This window comes from Platichthys flesus, chromosome 3, assembly GCF_949316205.1.
Source record: "Platichthys flesus chromosome 3, fPlaFle2.1, whole genome shotgun sequence".
Taxonomy (NCBI): domain Eukaryota; kingdom Metazoa; phylum Chordata; class Actinopteri; order Pleuronectiformes; family Pleuronectidae; genus Platichthys; species Platichthys flesus.
In genome coordinates, this window is record NC_084947.1 from 5,651,600 (window position 1) to 5,670,776 (window position 19,177).

Consider the following 19,177-nt stretch of genomic DNA (forward strand, 5'->3'; position numbering starts at 1 on the left):
TTTAATTACCAGATAATCTCATCCTCTGTCCATTCATCCTCTCTTCTATCATCCTCTGCTCTTCATAGACCAACCAGAGACAGTGATGATGATGAGGACGACGAGAGGAAGGGCAAAGGTTGCACCCTACAGGTATTATGTGATTGATATTCTTATCCTATTTAAAGTTCTTTCTTAATAACATTTGATCTCATGTGTAGCTTCACTTGGTTTAAGCGTCTGTGCAGGGTCATTGTATTTGCTGGTTTCTGATGAAAGGGTCTCACTTGCCGTTCTCTTGACTCTCCAGTACCAGTACGCCTTGGTGCGCGTCCTCACCCACTTTGTGGCAGAGCCCTCTGATCCAGGAGGGGAGATGGTTTTCATGTTGGGAGCAGACTGGCAAGCTGATATCACCCACTTGGTGATGGAACAGCTAAAGGTATACATATGCACATATGTTCACACACGGTTCTTGAAGGGATAATATTCTTAAGAGAAAGATTGTTTTGACTCTCAAGTCCCTGGGTGATGACTCCAGAGTTAGGAGGTGATTACTTCTAATGATTAATAAGGCAGGGGTCAAACTAGCTGAGCTCTCTGAAACTCAATAATCAACACTTTGTATTTGTTTAAACAAAGACAAAACTAGACAATTTTAAAGAACCTTTAAACTGGATCAAATCCCAGTTCACACTGGTTGAGAGGTAGGTTACATGTGGTCAGTCCAACATACAGAGACACATATTCATGCTCTTATTCACACCTACGACCAATTTAGGTCGTTCAGTTTACCTACCTGCATGTCTTTGGACTAAGGACTAAGAGAAAACCCAAGACACAGGGAGAACATGCTAACTCCAAACAGAAAGGTCCTGGTCGGCCATTAGGTTCGAACCCAGAGCCTTTGAGCTGTGAGGCCCACAGTGTTTCCCAAAGCACCACTGTGCCACCCAGTCTGAGATTAGTTATAAGTTTGATTAAACTATCAGCTCTCTCTGAACTCCATAGGTGGAAGATCCTCGTATTGCCAGACTGATCGATGGACGCATTTTGATAGGACGGGACCTGGGGATCACCACTATACAGGTATGGTGATGCTCTACTCTCCAGTCAATTCTTGAACACTTGAAAGCAAACAAGCAGTGTGTATTGTCTCTTATATCCCAAACTGTACAACGACAAAGTCAAAAGATTCTGCTTTTGATATCACTTTGAATCTGACGTTGGGAAACTGACAACCTCTAGTGTTAAATCATTTATAAAAACACTCTAGAATCAGTGTTTGAATTGCGTTTGAATTATTCAGACAACACACAACATCGACAACACACGATGTTGGACAACAAGCGCGGAGAAAGACGATTTTGAAAATGTGTGATTATGTGAAGCGCGGGGTAATTTGGCAACCGCGGCTGCAGCCATAAGCACTCCAGCGACGTAAACATTATCCGCTCTCGCTTCCTCTCCTCTTCCTCTCTTGCAGTTTTAAGCCTCGCCTGCCAGCTTGTAACACAATTAGCCACAATTAACTGTCGGATTTGGTCCCGACATCTCAGCGTGCCGTCGAGCAATTACGCACAGACACACACTCGCACTGGCACACAGTGAACACACGTGTGCACTTGCTGAATTCCAATAAGCCGGCCCATTGTGGCTGAGTGTGATGGCGTTGGACGTTCCTGAAGCTCACATTACTGGTGCACCGTGATGTAGCCGAGCCAAATGAAATCCACTGGAGATGCCACAGTCAGTCAATATACTTTTAGTTATACACTATCATATTATTTTACATCCTCATCTTTCATGTAACAATACCTAGCATGTAGATATATATGATTCAGCATTGAATTTTAGTACTAGTGCTTACATTGCATGATTGCTATGTAGTGTGTGTGTGTGTGTGTGTGTGTGTGTGTGTGTGTGTGTGTGTGTGTGTGTGTGTTTGTGTGTGTTTTAGAAAATCAGTTGGCATTGAGTTCAGTGCAGCAGGGGCGAGGAAGAAATTGGGGAACAGCTGAATGTGTGTCTGCATCCCACTGACTGAGCACTTCTACACACGCACACACACACACAGCACACACACTCTCACACACACACACACACACACACACACACACACACACACACAGACACACACACACAGACGATGCCTGCATATGGACAGCTGTGCTCTGTTTGGGTGCAAGGGGACAGAATTTACCCAGCATTCCCATCGAGACGGCAGAGTCGACAGCCGTCATTTGATAGTTTGACATTTCAATTTTAACCCCCAGCTCTGTCTCCCCGAGTCTCGCCTCTTCCTCTCCTCCCCTTCTCTCCCTCCTTTCACCCCCCCAGTCTCTTTCTCTCTCTATCGCCCTCCTACTCTGAGTCCTGAAGAGCAATCCCGCAGCCGTCAATCACCACATTTTGTTACCTCGCTAACGGTGGGATTGAGTTTGACGCCCCGATCCGTTCGCTGAGAGATTTTCTTTGTACACCAATCCCATCTGTCTGTCGTCCTGTCGCCGGGCGGAGTAGTACACTACTACACAAGGCTCCTAATCTCTATCACTGTCTGTCTGCTGCTCCCTCTCTCCGTCAGAGGCCCAATCTCTCCTGCGCTCCGTCTTTCTGGCCCCTCTCTCTTTCTGTCCTCTTCTATTTGTCATCGTCTCTCTCTCTTGTTGACTCCTACTTCACTTATTCCTCTCTCGCCATTTCTCACGCTCCCAACGACCGTTTTACGCCCGTGGCTTTGGCCCGTGTGCTTTGTTTATGCTAAGTTATGTTAGTTGGTCGTAGTTGAGTGACACAGCGGAGCACAGCTGGGAGGCAGATGGGCACTTGGTGTGTGTGTGTGTGTGTCTGTGTGTGTGTTTCTATTATGTAAAAAGACAGCAGCAGTGGATCACATCCTGTGCAGACTGTAGACAGAACTCACACCAGCCTGTGTCTTATTTGTTCTGATTTTTTCTTGAGTATGAGGCTTAATGCACTGCGCTGTTATCCAGCACTCTCCTACCCCCCCATCTGTGTTAAACACTACACTATCTCCTCAATCTCTGACACAACAAAAGCTTTTTTCATCTACCTCGATCCCGAATAGAGTTACAGAGCTAGAGAGAAGTGTCCGCTAACCAGAGGGTTGGTGGTTCCATCCATTACCCCAGCGCGGTATAAAGGGTGTGTATTAGAAAAAGCACTGTGTATGGAAGTGCTGTATGAATGTGTGTGTGACCGGGTGAATGCAACTTTTGCTGTTAACACATTTGATTGGTCACAATTACCTGTAATTCCTAACTTCCTCTTCTTCATGCAGCAGGCCCCAAAACATCTTGTGGTTACATCAACTGTCCAACAACCAGCTTCCCCATTATACAATATGTTGGATTTTTCAGCATCAGAAAACATGTTACATTTTGTGGGTTCTTACCTAAGACCCAAAGAATACAAATCTGTAGCTATGTAAAAACTATATTTAATAAGAATATATATTTGTGATGGCACATTCCTCAGCACTTTTACAATGCATCATATATAAACTAATTCAAAGTAAAAGATTGAAATCTAAACAGTCCAAAATTAGTAATTGAAATTTTCATTTAACTTTGTCTCAATGTTTCTGTGCAGGTTCTGTCCCCGCTGTCTGACTCCATCCTCGCAGAGAAGACTGTGACCGTGTTGGATGACAAGGTAAAATAGCATGCTGGTTCATTTTATGTATATTTTTACGAGATATAGGTCCATTTTATCGCCGTGTATTACGGTTCATGGTATAAATCCCGCCTTGCAGATCACTGGTTATACTAGGGGAACATATTGAGCTTAATAGCCTAAAACTGAAAGGGAGGTACATGCAAAGTGAGTCACAGAGCGGGTAAACACATGGTTATGATGTGGGTCCCTGTGAATACTGAACCATAAGTACAATATCAGGTAGATAAGGCCCCAAAAAGGTCATGTGATTTGATTGATAGCATTTATAAGATTATGGGCCCATTCAGTGTATTAAAAATGTCAGTTTTAAATATATGTCGTTCTATACGTCCATTTTATAGCCACTGCCTTAAAAGTGATTTACTTTCAGTTCTCTTAAGGTTTGTGTTCATCTCCTGAACCCTCGTTCCTTTCTTGTCCTGTTAAACTACTTAAATGGGGACAAGAAAGTTAAAGACAAACTTTTGCTTGAGTGGTTACTCTTTTGTTTATGGTCTAGGTCACCATCACAGACCTGGGAGTCCAGCTGGTTGCATCTCTGTCCCTCGGTATGACAGCAAGTCCTGGAAATTATCAGGCAATCCAGCTCACGACCACAGCCACAGACCTGCTCCACGCACCTAAACAGGTAAGTGGTGATATAGGTAGATTTACACACACAAACACAAATACGTAGATTTACACACACAAACACACACACACAGATCAAAATATCTACATCTCTAAAATATATCATATCCTCTGGGGATGTTGCAATTATCCTATTTTAAGGATGTAGCTTGTACATGCAGACATATGATTCTGTGCATAAACACCTCACTGCCTTTAGGTTTGTATGTAACACACACTCACACACACACACACACTCACACACACTGATGGCATAATCTTAAGCTGCTCTTGTCTCTACAGTAATACCCCCGAGGTTGTAATCATAGATCCTAAACAGTAATTATTTGCCGCAGACCTCATATCGCTGCTGTCTCTTCCATAATCAGTTTAATTAGCAGTGTGTAACTGTGTGTACAGCACTACTTAACTACAGCTACAACCACCTAAAGGTATTTTTAATGATAGTCTAGGCTTAATATACACTCCAATAAAAAGATATTCTTAAAGCCAATTGTTTTTTTCAGTTAGTTTTGTAAAAAAGTTCAATACAATATAGTTAGGACAGCTTAACAGTCTTAAATGTTAAATCTAAATAAATACATTTGAATAATGTAATTATAATCACAATCAAAGCAATATTTAATATGTTTTTTCAATTTTTTGCATCCAATACCTACAGAAACACAATTCTTAAACTACACACACTCATATTCATCATACACTGCTAAGCTAGAATATTACAAGCTGTTTCTCACTCTCTGGCACAATATGTATTTTTATCACACCATCTCAAGCTATTATCCTTCGCACTCTCCTCTCCCCTGGCATTCCTTCTCCCTGTTTTTACTTCTACTTTATTTTATCAAACAATACCCCAAAATTGTAATTTCCATCCAGGGGCTAATTGGACGAGAAGCAGCTCATCATGATGAAAACCGAGATCTGATCCTGCATTTAATTCAAACATTCATTTCTTTTTTTCTTTTCCCACTTGTCTGCTTTTATCAACATCATTCACTGTGGAGAGAGGATGCAATACGGAGAGGGAAAGTAAGGAGGAGAAACAAATAGTATTAAAGAGTTGAAAAACAGAAGACCGGAGGAAAATAGGGAGATTAGGGAAGAGAGGAGGCAAGTCAAATAAATGACAATTTAATGTGAGAATAAAGGGAAGGAAAGAAATGAAGTGTTGTTCCTAACATTAGAGCTTAATTGTTTTTGTTTTACAAACACAATCGTCTGTGTTCTAATTAAAGAAAGGGTTTAATAGAAAGGAAATTAGTGGGACAGGATCCCATGGAGGGAAAAATACATTCTGTGCTGAACTGTTTTTTATTTATAGAAAAGCCGCTGAATGGTCTTTGTGCTCATTATACTGGAGCACGTGGACAATGGAGAAGGAGACAAGGAGCGTGTGTCTGGATTGAACAAAGTGTTAATTCTCTCTTTGTGTGTAGTGTAAACAACACAATGTTTTTATTTAGAATACAAACAGTTGACTCATTCAGGAAAATCGCAGAGAAGCTACAAGGCCAGCATCACATATCACACTCTCAGAACAGCATCGCTGAGAATTAAAATCCTGAAGGAATTGGATGAGTCAGTGAGAAGTTGTTATTGCTTCATTTTTTTTTTTTTCTGTTTTCTTTCAGGAAGCTGTGGTCAGCGCGTGGATCCAGTACAGTGACGGTTCAGTTACACCACTTGATATCTATGACTCCAAGGACTTCCTCCTCTCAGCTGTCTCATTGGACGAGAGAGTCATCTCCATAACCAATCAGGTACTTGCAGCATCCTTCTTGAGCAGATATGTCAAGTTAAAGATATGTAAAAGATGCCAAAGGTCTAACCATCAACACTTTTAAAGATGCAAAAAAATTAATATTTGTAGATAATTCTGTCCAAAGCATAACTCGACCATCTTCACACTTCACGTTTTAGGAACAGCACTGGCCGATTGTGGTGGCGGAGGGCGACGGACAAGGGCCACTGGTTCGTGTGGAGATGGTCATTTCTGAGACCTGTCAGAAGTCCAAAAGGAAGAGCGTCTTGGCATCAGGGATCGGCAACGTGTTGGTGAAGTTTGGGGCAAAGAGTGAGGACAGGGGTGAGATGGGAAGAGGAGCCCAGGAGGACGGAGGAGGGATGGACAACAGCACCAGCGAGCACCGGACAAAGGACGGAGGAGACTGGAAGTCCAACAGTGCTGCTGTGGATCGAGAGGAGGGAGCCATGAGGAAGGTGAGAGGAAGATTTATTTACCTTTTTTTGAAAATTTTAAATAAAACGCACTTTGAATGAAAGTTAAACATGCGCATGTGTAAATTTACCATCCACAGGTGAGCACAACCACCAAGAGCACGGTGATCCATCGTGTTTCAGGTGGTAAAGCCGCCAGCGGAGGAAGCAGCAGCAGCCGAGGCAGCGGTCCGAACCAAGCCGTGGACCACAGCACCTACCCAGCACAGGTGGAAGTGCCAGGGGGTGGAGACAGTGAGCAGAGCCACACCACCAGAGGCCTGTCCGACCTGGAGATCGGGATGTATGCCCTACTGGGAGTGTTCTGTCTGGCAATACTGGTCTTTCTCATTAACTGTGTCAGCTTTGCTTTCAGGTAAAACATTGGACAAATTCAGGGATTGATTTTTAATAGCTGTGTTGTTGGGTCAGATTAAAACTTCCCTCTCTTTACTGTCTATTATCTAAACTGAGGGATGTTGACTGTAAATGTTAAAGAAGCAGCTTAGCCTCATGTTGCACTTGACCACAGTTTTGACTTTAATTAATGTCCTTTCTCTGCAGATATCGTCACAAACAAGTCCCTGTTCTGGAGACAGGAGGCAACATGAACCACGCCCATGACTGGGTGTGGCTTGGCAACGAGGCTGACCTTTTAGCTGCCCATCCTGACCAGTGCCAGGGTGGGCTGCCAGATGAGTGCACCACCATTATTGACCGGAACGAAGGAGGATATGAGGAGAGCAAGTATCTGCTGAACGGTGCCGGCAACACCTTGGTGATGGGCGTGGGCACAGGCATGGGCACTATTAGCAGGAGTGGTGGCACAGGTGGACACCGGGGCATCACCCACGGACAAACCTTACCCCGGTCTGTCCCGGAGTCACATCAGTGCCTTTCAGCAATCACTACCGGGGGCAAGGATGCCACTGGCCACGCGGAGCACCTGAATAATTCACCCAGAGCCACGGCAGCAGCTGCAGTCGCGGCTGCCAAACGCAAACGCGTCAAGTTCACGTCTTTCGCCACAGTTCTGCCCAATGATAATTCGGGCGGGGGTGGCCCCTACACCAACTCCTCAGTCCTGATGACCAACGGGAGCGAGGATGACATCAAGTGGGTGTGTCAGGATATGGACCTGGGTCAGTCTGAAATCAGAACCTACATGGAGAGGCTACAAGACAATCTGTGACCGATGGGAAAGACTCTGTGGAATGGAGGGGCATAGGATGAATGCAGACGGGGGGGGGGAGAAAGGACAATGAGTACAATTCACCTGTAATGCCTTTGCAATGGATGAAGGGAGGAAGGATGGGATGAACAAGTAGAAGGAACACACAGTGTGGCGAGGATTATTGAACAGAGTGCAGGGGGTGCTTAGCTTCAGCTCCCCTGAGGCTACGAGAAACATACTGTCATCACTAGCTTACACTGAAATCAATGGTAGCAAACAATAAATAACATTATGAATTCATTTGATATTATTTATTGTGAAAGTATAAGTGTAAAATCAATAATTACTCCACTATTGGTTATAAATGTTAATTTTCAGAATAACAGTAAACCATTGTGCTATACAGTCAATTCAGGGTATGTTGCAGGATACACATTATGAAGCGACTATACATTTAAAAAAAAGGGGACAAGAACATCCATCATCGTTCTTTTTTACTCATGTGGTATATTGCCAACATTGACTGTGGCTGTTGATTCATTATTGAGAGATCTAGTTTTAATATACAAACGTGTCATTTACCTGCTGATGCTGTTGAAACTCGTACATAATGAATCACTGATGTGCAGCAAAGATACAGTCTGTTCTTGTTCTATTATGTGACCCATCTCCCTTTTCGCATTGCTCATAAGTAAAATGTAATGTGTAAAAAAAATTATATATATATATATCCCAAGTACTCAACTACAAATTCAGGCACCTTGCAGTCACCAGTGGGAGTTGCCATTCGGCGCTGTGTTCGGGCAATCTCGCTTCTTTCCCCCCCAAACGGTTCGTGCCAAGAGTTGGAAAATGAAATGTCACACAAAAGACTGTTTCTCCCTTGGATCCAAGACAGAGGCATTTAATCTTGCACAATTCCGAACAGGAAAGGACATTAGCCATATTTGAGGCTCTCTAACTGTATTCAGAAGCAGTCCAGTCGTCCCCTGCCCCCCCCTCTGTGTCTGTGACTGGACAGCAGTAGAAACTTTATGAACTAAAGTTCACAGTGAAATACTGTGAAACAACGTCTATAAACAAAAAATGGGACAGACTGAGGTGTCCAAAAAAAAAAGGAGTTGCTTGGGGTTTGCAAAGCCCTGAATGACAATATAACACAAATGAGAATGGAGTGACACTTTTCAACATCTAACTGATAGACATGTGTTCATGAAAACACGTTTGTTCTTTCTGAACTCTATTATATAGATGTCCCCCCACCTTTGTTCTTTTCTTTAAAATAGAATGTTTTTTATTATGTATTTCCTCATTATTTAATTCCTTAGTTGGGTGGATATTAATTGTAGCTTTTTATTTCAAAGGTTTATTAAGATTTTAAGGATATATGATTGTTTTTTTTCTGCTTCTAGAGATCTATTTATTTAAATTAACAATTGAGAGGGTGAGGAAGGGTAGAAGAGCCAAAGGGCAAAGGTTGAAAACGATAGAGCTGCTGGTGAATGATAGCACACACTGACGGAGACTACGTGAAAGGACGGAGAGAGAACAGGCCGAGGTCGCCTCACCTTCGTTAAGCTCAGGTGAAGAGTCATAAAGAACCGACAATAAAAAAAAAGGAGAAATGTAAGATTGTCAAGATTGCAATATTTATTTATAGTTGTGTTGCTGTTTCAGAGTACACTGTATGTTGTAAATAAATAAACATGCTTCAAAGTGCTTGTGAATAAGATTGCAGGTCACTAGCCGACAACATGGTGATATTTGTACATTTTAGGGTGCAAATATGGTACACAATACTATCTACCACCACAATGTGAAAGTGATATAATTGGTTCTTATTGGTTCCCTTTTCTAAAGATGTTCCTGCCTTTGTTTAAAGTATTGGATGAGCTCTTGTTTTTGTACAGGGTATAGGAATCAGTTCACCTCCCAAAATGAGATGTAAAACTGGGGGAAATCCATCTTGTATCACAACTCTGAAGTGCTTGAGGACAGTGAGTCGGAGAGATCCATTTCAGAGAGAAAACCAAATCAAATGTTTGGATGTTTCCTGGTGGGCTAGTCCAAGGGAAATCAGAGGCAGCGTCTGGATTACTGCCGAAACTAAGCATCTCTTTTTTCAATCACGCGTCTAACGAGAAACATAGGGAACGTGCACATTGAAATCACAACCCAAATGGTTGGGTCTGAAACAGAAAGAAGAAAAGATGGAAGGAAAAAACGAGCTCGGATAGATGAGAGGTAAAACACCTGAGCCGAGTCCAAATGGAGGAACTAAACAGGCTGCGTAGCCTCCACCAAAGCAATAGATATTTTTGACGACTGATTGCAACTATACTGTTTGTTTTGGACATATAAACATTGCTCTGCTTTGAACGAGGAGCTCAAACAGGTACAAGTTCAAACGTTGCTTGAGATAAACGTGTAGCAATGTTTTTAAGATGCATATAACTGAGTTAGATCATACTCAACGGTCCATGTGAGACCTATTTTACCTGGAAAGTTCTGGAAATATTACAATGTTGGTTTTGAGAGAATCTTAAGGGGATGTTTTGGCTTTCATTTGATAAAGTGGAAAGACAAATCTACCATGTGAATGCATTTTGGAAAGTGGTACAAATTCCCGCGTTCTTCAGGGACTACAGCTGAACTTTGGCACCTTCCCCGAGAGGAATTATTTCAAAAGCATAAATATTTGGCATCTTTGCATCTGTTAGAGTGTTATGCATAAAGGACAGCTGTTAGCAACGAAAGGGTAGAACATTGGTATTATTAATTAATAACATTTAGTGGGTTATTTCCAATAAAGACGTACAGAGATTTTTTATTAACTATGCTCCCAAGATAATTAAAACTAATTTAACTCAAAACAGTTTGATGGGAACATGAGCCTGATGAGAAGGCTTCACATCTGGATGCACCTCATCCTTGTATTGTGTTTCTCAGCTGTTGTATCTAATCTAACATGATGCTGTCTTATTTTTCTGAGAGAAACAATGAGGCCTAACTTTCAGAGGAAGGTTTTAGATTAGCTGCTATAGATGGCTCCTCAAACACAACATACTGCAATAACCCGCCAGTGAATTATACTTTTTCTGAGAACCACAATTGATCTGTACTCTGTAAAATACACGTCTAAAAATACTTGTTTTCAGACCAGTGCTGTAACGTCAAATGGGGGAAACAAAAATCTTATTTTGAAAAATATTCCTCTTGGATGAAGCCAACGCACAGCTGTGGTTCACCGAACAGGAAAGCAATAAAAATGTAACTTCTACAGCGGCGACAACAAGTCAAATATATATTCTCTTAAGCATTATTGTGTTCAGTTGTTGTGTGGTTACATTGAGGGGTACACATGAGCAGCAACTGACTGGCTACAGGTAGAATAGGTGCTAGCAGACACGAGCCCTGACAGTTATTTGTTGAATTTGTTTGTTTCCTTTTGCTATTGTCATTGTTTAAACATGGTTCTTGGAGGCCAATAAAGATTCATAACCAAAACCTGACAGCCTGTTCATTTGTGTTTTAATACTGTCTAATTGTTTAATCCACTTGAGTCATACTAGAAGTAATAAAAGTCAGGCTTCTGTTGCGCTTGTCTGGAATGTACTGATCACCCATGCTTCAATCACCAGCTTTAAGTGACCTGCTGCTTGGAAGCCCAGCTGGAGGCCCACGGAGGGACGCATGTATTTCAAAAGTGGATTAAGATATTGCTTCTCAGCCCACCGCATTGCCAGGAAGAGGTATAGAATGACATATCCATGGTAGAGTTAAAGCTGAACTCAAATCATCCTCTGGCACATTGCCCATTGTCTCTTAGAAATGGAGCCGCAGCAGGTAGCGTATGTTGTATCTACATGATGACTCATATCGTCTCTAATGAGATGCATTACAGTTGTTGGGTTGCGGTCAGTCAATGTCCTCTTGAACCACTCTCATCGACTTGACCGGGTCTAAACAAATGAATAGAAAATGCTACAGGCTGTAACTGCTGTGCTGAGATTCTTCTTTTAATCAGAAACACTTAAGCCTCCTAAGCTTTCACCTTGAGTTTGCCAAAAACTTGCCGTGGCTTGACTCCTTTATCTGAAACTCAAAAGTGTTTGAACAACTTCTATTATCGGTGAAAAAACATTGGACAAGTGGGTTTTGACGAGCAAAGAAAATACATGCACACTTGTGGTGCAGTTACACTGGAGCTAAAATTTAAAAAAGCTTCACATGTTTTTCTAAACCCCCATGATGAATGTCCGATCTTGGAGCCCTGTAATGTTTCCACGCGGTCTCGAGGACTTGTATGTACAAACTGATCTGTCCACAACTAACTTTAGCCACTTCTGAGGAGTGAAACAGCGCCCCCCTGGGTTGCATCCACTATTGCCCAGTTACGCTTGGTGGTCAACGGTGGAACTGCAGTTTGCCAGGTGCAGCAGCAGCCGGAGGGTGAAGTCAGGTGAAACTCCTCAGACAAGTGTCCGACATTGAGTGTGTGAGGACTTATTTTCTTAATTAACTGAAGAAAATTTAGAGAAAAGACACGGAGGAGACAAACAAACCCAAGTTTAACGAAAAGAGAAAAGTGTTAGCTTGTATTCCGGTGCTAATTCTTCCAGCTAACGGTTAGCTTAGCCGCTAGGAAGTTTGAAGCGAGTCAGGATGAAGCACAGGTTTTTATCAACATGACCGTCGACGTCATAGATATATATATATAAAGGCTAGATGTCTCATCCGCATTTCCGTTCAACGGAGTCGAACATCCGCACATGGCGGCAATCTTGCCACAGGCAGCTCGCCCACCCATAACATTGTGTTGGTAGTACATGCACTTTTTAAATAAATTTTTTTTTTTAAAAATCTTGGTGTGTATTTGTAAAGGGAAACCTTGTACCTATATAGAACATTATTCTATTTTTTAGAAAATAACAGAATTAAAAGTATGCAGTGTCATAACTACATCTCTGACGTTTGTGACAAACCGAACCATTAAAAAATCGGTTGAGAATTTAGCAAGTTATGGTTATTTAAAAAGTACGTACCACTACAACACAATGTTATGGGTAGGCAAGCTGCCTGTGGCAAGATGGAAGCCATGTACGGATGTTCGATGGAGGACAGGAGCTCTTCATCTCCATGGTGGGAAGAAGATGGAGTCAAGTAGCAGTGAGTCTTTCTGTCTCTATCTCCTCTTCTTTGCTGTCGGTGTGTGTTGAACTGGGATGTTTATGAGCGCATACTTATATGGTTGTTGCTCATGTCCAACAACCATTTAAGTAATAGGCTTGTGATATCACAGTATAAGCTGGTGTGGTGCCATGTGTTTGTTAAAGGACACGTTGGAAGGGTGAAAACCTAACTTGGAATTTAAACCATGCCCAATGAGCAACCGAGTAAAATTCTCAGATCTGGTGCCCCTTCCTCAGCGGGTGCCATGATGAATATCAAATCAAATCAAATATGCTTTATTGTCCCCATGGGGATATTTCTCTTGGGCCAAAGTGCTACAGCAGCTCTATGTGCAACAAAAATAGCATACACAAGGACATATCGTGTAAGACCCAGAATAACAATGCTGAATAAAAGTGAGTTGAATATTGCATTTGCCCTAAAACACTTCAAAAGATAAATCACTTAAATTATATACAAGATGGAGAAAAAACTCTCTTTGAAACCTATGGACCAGATTGTAAAATGTGCCAGACAAAGTGAAAAACGTTATGAGTTACAATTGTCTCTTTTGCCCATCACCATCCTTCATTACCGTTTTTATCCATGTTCTCAATTTTTTTTTATTTTAGCTGGACTATGAGGTCACTATATGGGAGAATAACCTGGCAGTACAGCAACATAAATATCATAACACACAATTGATTTACCTCAGGTTTGTATAACGCTTTGCTGCGTCTGTCATATCGCCACAGGGGATAACGTCTTTAAAATTGCAGTTAATGATATTATACAGTATCATATATAATATATAATTTTCCAGCCATAAATCTTAGAAGTCCACAGAGGATAGGAATATTAAGATAGAACCGAATCTTTTTTCACATCTAAGTGAAACACAAAGTGGTCTCAGGTTGTTGGACTTCACTGCGTTAGTACTTTAAATGCAGTATTGTTTGGGCTCCTGATTGTAGTCGTGGTCACAAATACCTCATGTAATGTTTCATCCCAAAACAACACTGACAACTGGGACCAGTCTGGCCCCTGTGGTTTAAATGAGCCAGAGCGAGCTGCTGGGACATTGACTTGCATGTGAGGGACTAACTGTATGAATGAACTGTGACTTCATGTCTTTATATTGGTGGCGAATCAACAGCCTTCCGCTTTTTTGGATTGCGCTGTCGGGGCAGACAACAAATAGAACAGCTATCTGAAAATGGCTTCAGATAGGACTGAGGTGAGACGGGACAGAATAAGTGACTTGATACCGGTGATACTCGCTATTGCATCAAAGGCACGCAGCATTAATCCCCCTGCTTATTCTATCTTGAGAAATGCACTTTCTCTCCTTTATGTATACGCACACATTCTATCTTTATGAAGGCTTTTGTTTCGTAAATATATTCTTCCTCTAAACACAAAAAGAAAACGGTTTAATTCCTGTCTAAACTGCAGGCGTCATGTAGTTTCACCCTGTTCTTAAGATGGTGAAATATTGCTGCAAAGTTGTTTTGCACATTGCACATTCAGCTGAACAGAGGACAGTCAAATATCTCTGGGGACAGCATCAGCGCATTGAATTACACTTATCGAGTACTTAAGAAGAAACACCATACTTACTCTCTCTTTTCTCTTTTCTCTCAACAAGGCCTCAGTTCATCCCGACATGGATTCCACAAAATGTTGAATAGTCTGGTACATGATGACTTGATTGCATCACTTGATTTCAACTGAACATTCATGATACCAGTTTGAGACGAGTTCTACTTCATGACCTCGTCCACTATCATATTGGATGAATTGTAGCCATAAAGAGATGTACACGGTCAGCTACAGTACATTACAGATGATTGACTGGTATTAAGGGCTGCCAAACCAGTCTGTTGTACCACCAACACCAGCATGTCGACACAAGGCAGGTTGGGTTCATTAATTCATTTTTTTGAAGCTACCATCTGTGTGCCTGAGAATTATCATTTCTCCGGTCTTTACCTGGTGAGACTCAGGTTTCTTTTTTTCTGGCAACTCAATGTGGTCGCCTGCTGCTGTAACATTGTTTTTTTTTACTTTAATACTCCCAGCAACTGGTCACTGGATCGCTGCAATTCTTACGAATCAAATGAATACCTCCAACTTACAACTTGCTTACTAACTTGGCCAATTGTGCTTATGTGTCTCAATTTGGGCAACCTGAGTTTTCTTATGTGACCCTTGAACATGCATGGCCATGATGATCCTGCACTGAAATGTATTTTACGCCCCAGTGAGAATGCAGCTATTGACAGAAGCCAGACTCATGAGGGAAAACAGAAGCAGCAGTCCAAAACTAGATCTTTATTACACTTTATGAGTAGTAAGGGTCACATAGAACATTTCAGGCCATTTCCCCTCATATCACCTCATTTCCCTCTATCACACACCACAACGCTGATGTAAAATTGTTTCTGTGCGCATGTGTTTTTTTGTGGGTTTTGTATTTCTGTCCTTTATGTCGACAAACCTGTCCTCCAACGTTTATTTTGAATTTTTTTTTAAGATTTAGGGTTATCAGTTGTCTAGTTATGGCTTTTCTTTTAATTAAACGTTGGCCTACAAATGGATTCAAATGCAGTGATGGCCTGTGTAAATGTTGTGAAGCGTGGTCATAATGAGCTGGTTACACAGTTTAGCTATGGGCTTTATTGTTTATAGAACAGTTTCATAGTATTAGTGGCTACTTGAGTTTTCCCCAAAGTTTAATATCTGGTGTTCTAGCTTTTTCTATTAATACTTTGTAAATTTTGGGATATTAGCAACAAGCTTTAGGTGCTGTTACTTCCATTTTGTGGAGTGTTTTTGTATATGTGTGATTCATATGTTTAATTAAGCGATACCAGACACATTTTAAATAGAGCCCAAACTGACACAGTGTTTTGTTTTGTCCTCTCTTAAACCCATCCTCACTGGCTTAGTTCTGTATCTCTAGCTTTTCTTTTTTTCTGCCTCTCAGTTTCTAGCACTTGCACTTATGTCCTTTCCCCACACTTGTATACTATACCTGTCCACTCAGGTAAACACAATCTTGAATGCATCCACTTTGTCTTTTTTACAGTTTCACACTCTTAGTTTGACCCTCCCTGTGCCTGACCGTCTGTCTTGCTCTCATCCTCCCCTTCCCTCTCTCTCCTCCCCCTCTCTCTGTCTCACTCGCTCATGTATACAGTATTCCCCTCCAATTTATCGCTGCTTTCCATTAACATGTGTTTTGTCCGTCCCTGCAGGCTCTGCTCTGCTACACTAGTTGATTTACAGCTCTTATCAAATACATATTGCCAAGCGAGTGAGACATGCAACCTTTCATTTGCACGCGGCCGCCCTGCAAATTCGACACACTACATTAACAAGAAAAATGACTGTTGCTATGCATGCCAAGAGTGTGTTTGTGTGTGTTTGTGTGTGTGTGTGTGTTAGAGAGAGAGTGAGACAGAAAGATGTAAGAAATAAAAAGTGGCCCAGAAGGAAATACTGTACAGTAAGTGTTCAAAAGTTTGCGGCAAATTGATAGAGAGGTGAGTGATTGAGGGATAAAATGTGTTTGTTTTGCTACATTGTGTGTGTCTTTTTGTGTGTGTGTGTGTGTTTGTGAGAGAGAAAAAACTTAACTTAATCACCAGCTACTTGGAAGATCTTCGTCATCTTAATAGTCCTTTAAATATAGAGAAATGTTCTCTCATTATCTTTCTAGTACCACTGTGTTTTCTAAAATCTAGTATTAGATGGTCAGGCATGTACACACACACGATACACACAAGCAGTGTCACAGAGAGGAACAGTAAGCTACTGACTCACAAATATAACTTAATTAATTTACGGTCAAAACGTGGATGAAAAGACCCAAGATGGTCACTGTAAGCGAACTTAGTGGAGCTGTGCAAGGCTCCCTGGGTGTCTGCACCAGTGCTGTGGCCGGGCTGTGCACCCTTACCTCAGGCTGAGGAGCTGTCCGTGATGCCTGCTACCATAGCCAGTTGGAATTTAAAACAGTGTATTATTTGTGTTTTACTCAAGCCCGCTAACAGTAGTTGCAGTGTCAAAGAAAAGTGTATAACTCCTCTCGTGTCTCAACCCTATACACAAAATGTTAACCTAAACCGACAGCTGCTGTTACAACCTTTTCTTATGCAACTTCTTTTAAGATTTTCTGGGGAAGGGCAGTTTTATTTAGATGAAAAAAGCTGCATGTGCTGTGAAATAAATGCTGAAATGCTTCCTCTTTAGACAGTAAGTATTTCAGTGTCCTGTTAAGTTTTCATGACTTAGTTGTTGATTCATCAATTACACATAAACAGAAGCTATTAAATGTTATTCTACAAATTGCCCACTTCTACAACACACGCATGTTCCAGATCAAAGTGTCGATAGATTATGGCATTATTCACTGTTCACCCAAACATATTTCCTCAGGCATAAGCACAGAAAACATGCACGTACTTACCAAAGAGACAACTAAATAACACTGTGTGTCAGTGCTGTACTAATGGTCTCATTAAATCCCGCATACAGACAATTCGTGGAATCCCATTTGCAGATTCAAGCTAAAACGTACCCACTCAGAGCCTCTTCTATAAGCGCTGGCTGCCGACACACAAAGCCCGACAACTTCTTGAAGTCCAACAAGCTACTCTGTTATGTACTGTACTTCAAAATAGTGACATCTTAATGACCTCAACTGCAGAAGGTTAATCAATCAATCCAATCAAATTGTGATTTGTATAGCCCATATTCAAAAATCACAATTTGTCTCATAGGGCTTTAACATTGTGTGACATCCTCTGCCCTTAACCCATAAACAAGAGTAAGGAAAAACTGCTGAAAAACCATTTTACAGGGTGAATAAAACGTAGAAACCTCAGAGAGAGCCACATGTGAGGGATCCCTCTCCCAGGACAGACAGAAGTGCAATAGATGTCAAGTGTAAAGGACAACATCATCAAGATAAAGGTTTTAGCAGCATTGATAAGGGTAAACATTCTGAAGGATTACTGAAGGTCAATGAATTGATGGATTGTTGTCAGTAATGGTCAAATATCTGAGGAGAAATACTATGTATCAAGCAGTCCTGTAGCAATCATAGTCTATGGTCAGCAGCCTGCAAGATCATGATCCACCATCAAGATCAGTTAAAAGGGCCTTGTTTTCAGAAAGGCCTTTATTATAATTCAATTTTTTTATATGTATATTGACACGCGCACACACACACTCAGTCTACAACAACGGGTAAGAGATATATATTTTATAAATCAGTAACATACACAATATTAAAGTGAATGTTGTAATTCTGAACACTTCATAACAGAAATCGACTTAGTTAACAATCGGGTAGGTAAACTCATTAGCATATGCAATTAGGATCGTTGTAGAAGAACGAATGGTGGCATTAGAATGAACCAGATGCCACCAAATTGAGGCTTTAGTTGGGTTGGCTTTCCCTCAGTCCCTGTGGAGCCCCGTTGTTGGTGGATTTTTTCCCACTGACTCCATATCCCTGACTCACAAAATCCCCCAACCCAGTACACATATTCACATGTGACTATTTCTCTGCAATTAAATCCACTGGCTCACCTCCTGGATTCACAATACACAAAATCAGGACAGAGGTCAGACTGCAAGGTGAGCTGCACAACCTTGTTATTTCTATACAGCTACACACACACGCACAGACACACACACTCACACACACGAGGCACTACCAATGTCTTTGACTGTTTATCATGGACTTCTCAAACCAGCAAACTGGCAAAAGTGAGCCACAAGCTCAGTCCTGCAGCTATTATGCTAACACACACACACACACACACACATACACACACACACACACACACACACACGCTTAATCTTAAACACAAACACACCTCAGCTTCAGGTATTTGCCTGTTCAGCCGACCCACTGCACCATCTGTACCACCTCCCCTAGTCCGCCATGATTTATGACTGTCCGTGTGTGTGTTTGTGTGTGTGTGTGTGCACTATTAAGCTATGTGAACACGGTACGTGTGTGAATGACCACATACAGACTGTGTTTATATAAGAGCAGGAGTGTGATATATGATTCAGTCACATTCTGAGCCTCAAATGGCTTTTCATCCGTTTAACTCTCCTCTTTTTAATGACAACTGCAGTTTCAACGAAAGACAGAGTGAAACAAAGAAGTCAATTGAGGCTCAAATAAACGGAGAAATTAAAACATACCTTTTTAAGGTCAAGGTTGTTTTCTAGCTCCTGGGGAACACATGTAAAAAACAAACATGATCATTTTATGTA

The 19,177-nt window shown here is 41.5% G+C and overlaps 1 protein-coding gene across 1 annotated transcript in view; it reads left to right on the top strand.

Annotated features, from left to right (window-relative positions):
• si:dkey-215k6.1 (transmembrane protein 132C) overlaps window positions 1-11,185 on the top strand; it is a 212,945-nt gene extending 201,760 nt beyond the window's left edge. The window contains exons 8-16 of the mRNA XM_062380696.1: window positions 69-132; window positions 290-421; window positions 991-1,068; window positions 3,595-3,657; window positions 4,181-4,309; window positions 5,946-6,074; window positions 6,235-6,534; window positions 6,633-6,907; window positions 7,096-11,185. Of these exons, the coding sequence (XP_062236680.1) occupies window positions 69-132; window positions 290-421; window positions 991-1,068; window positions 3,595-3,657; window positions 4,181-4,309; window positions 5,946-6,074; window positions 6,235-6,534; window positions 6,633-6,907; window positions 7,096-7,723 (1,798 nt within the window). The 3' untranslated portion in view covers window positions 7,724-11,185. The remainder of the gene's footprint in view (window positions 1-68; window positions 133-289; window positions 422-990; window positions 1,069-3,594; window positions 3,658-4,180; window positions 4,310-5,945; window positions 6,075-6,234; window positions 6,535-6,632; window positions 6,908-7,095) is intronic.
• Window positions 11,186-19,177: the final 7,992 nt, after the last annotated feature.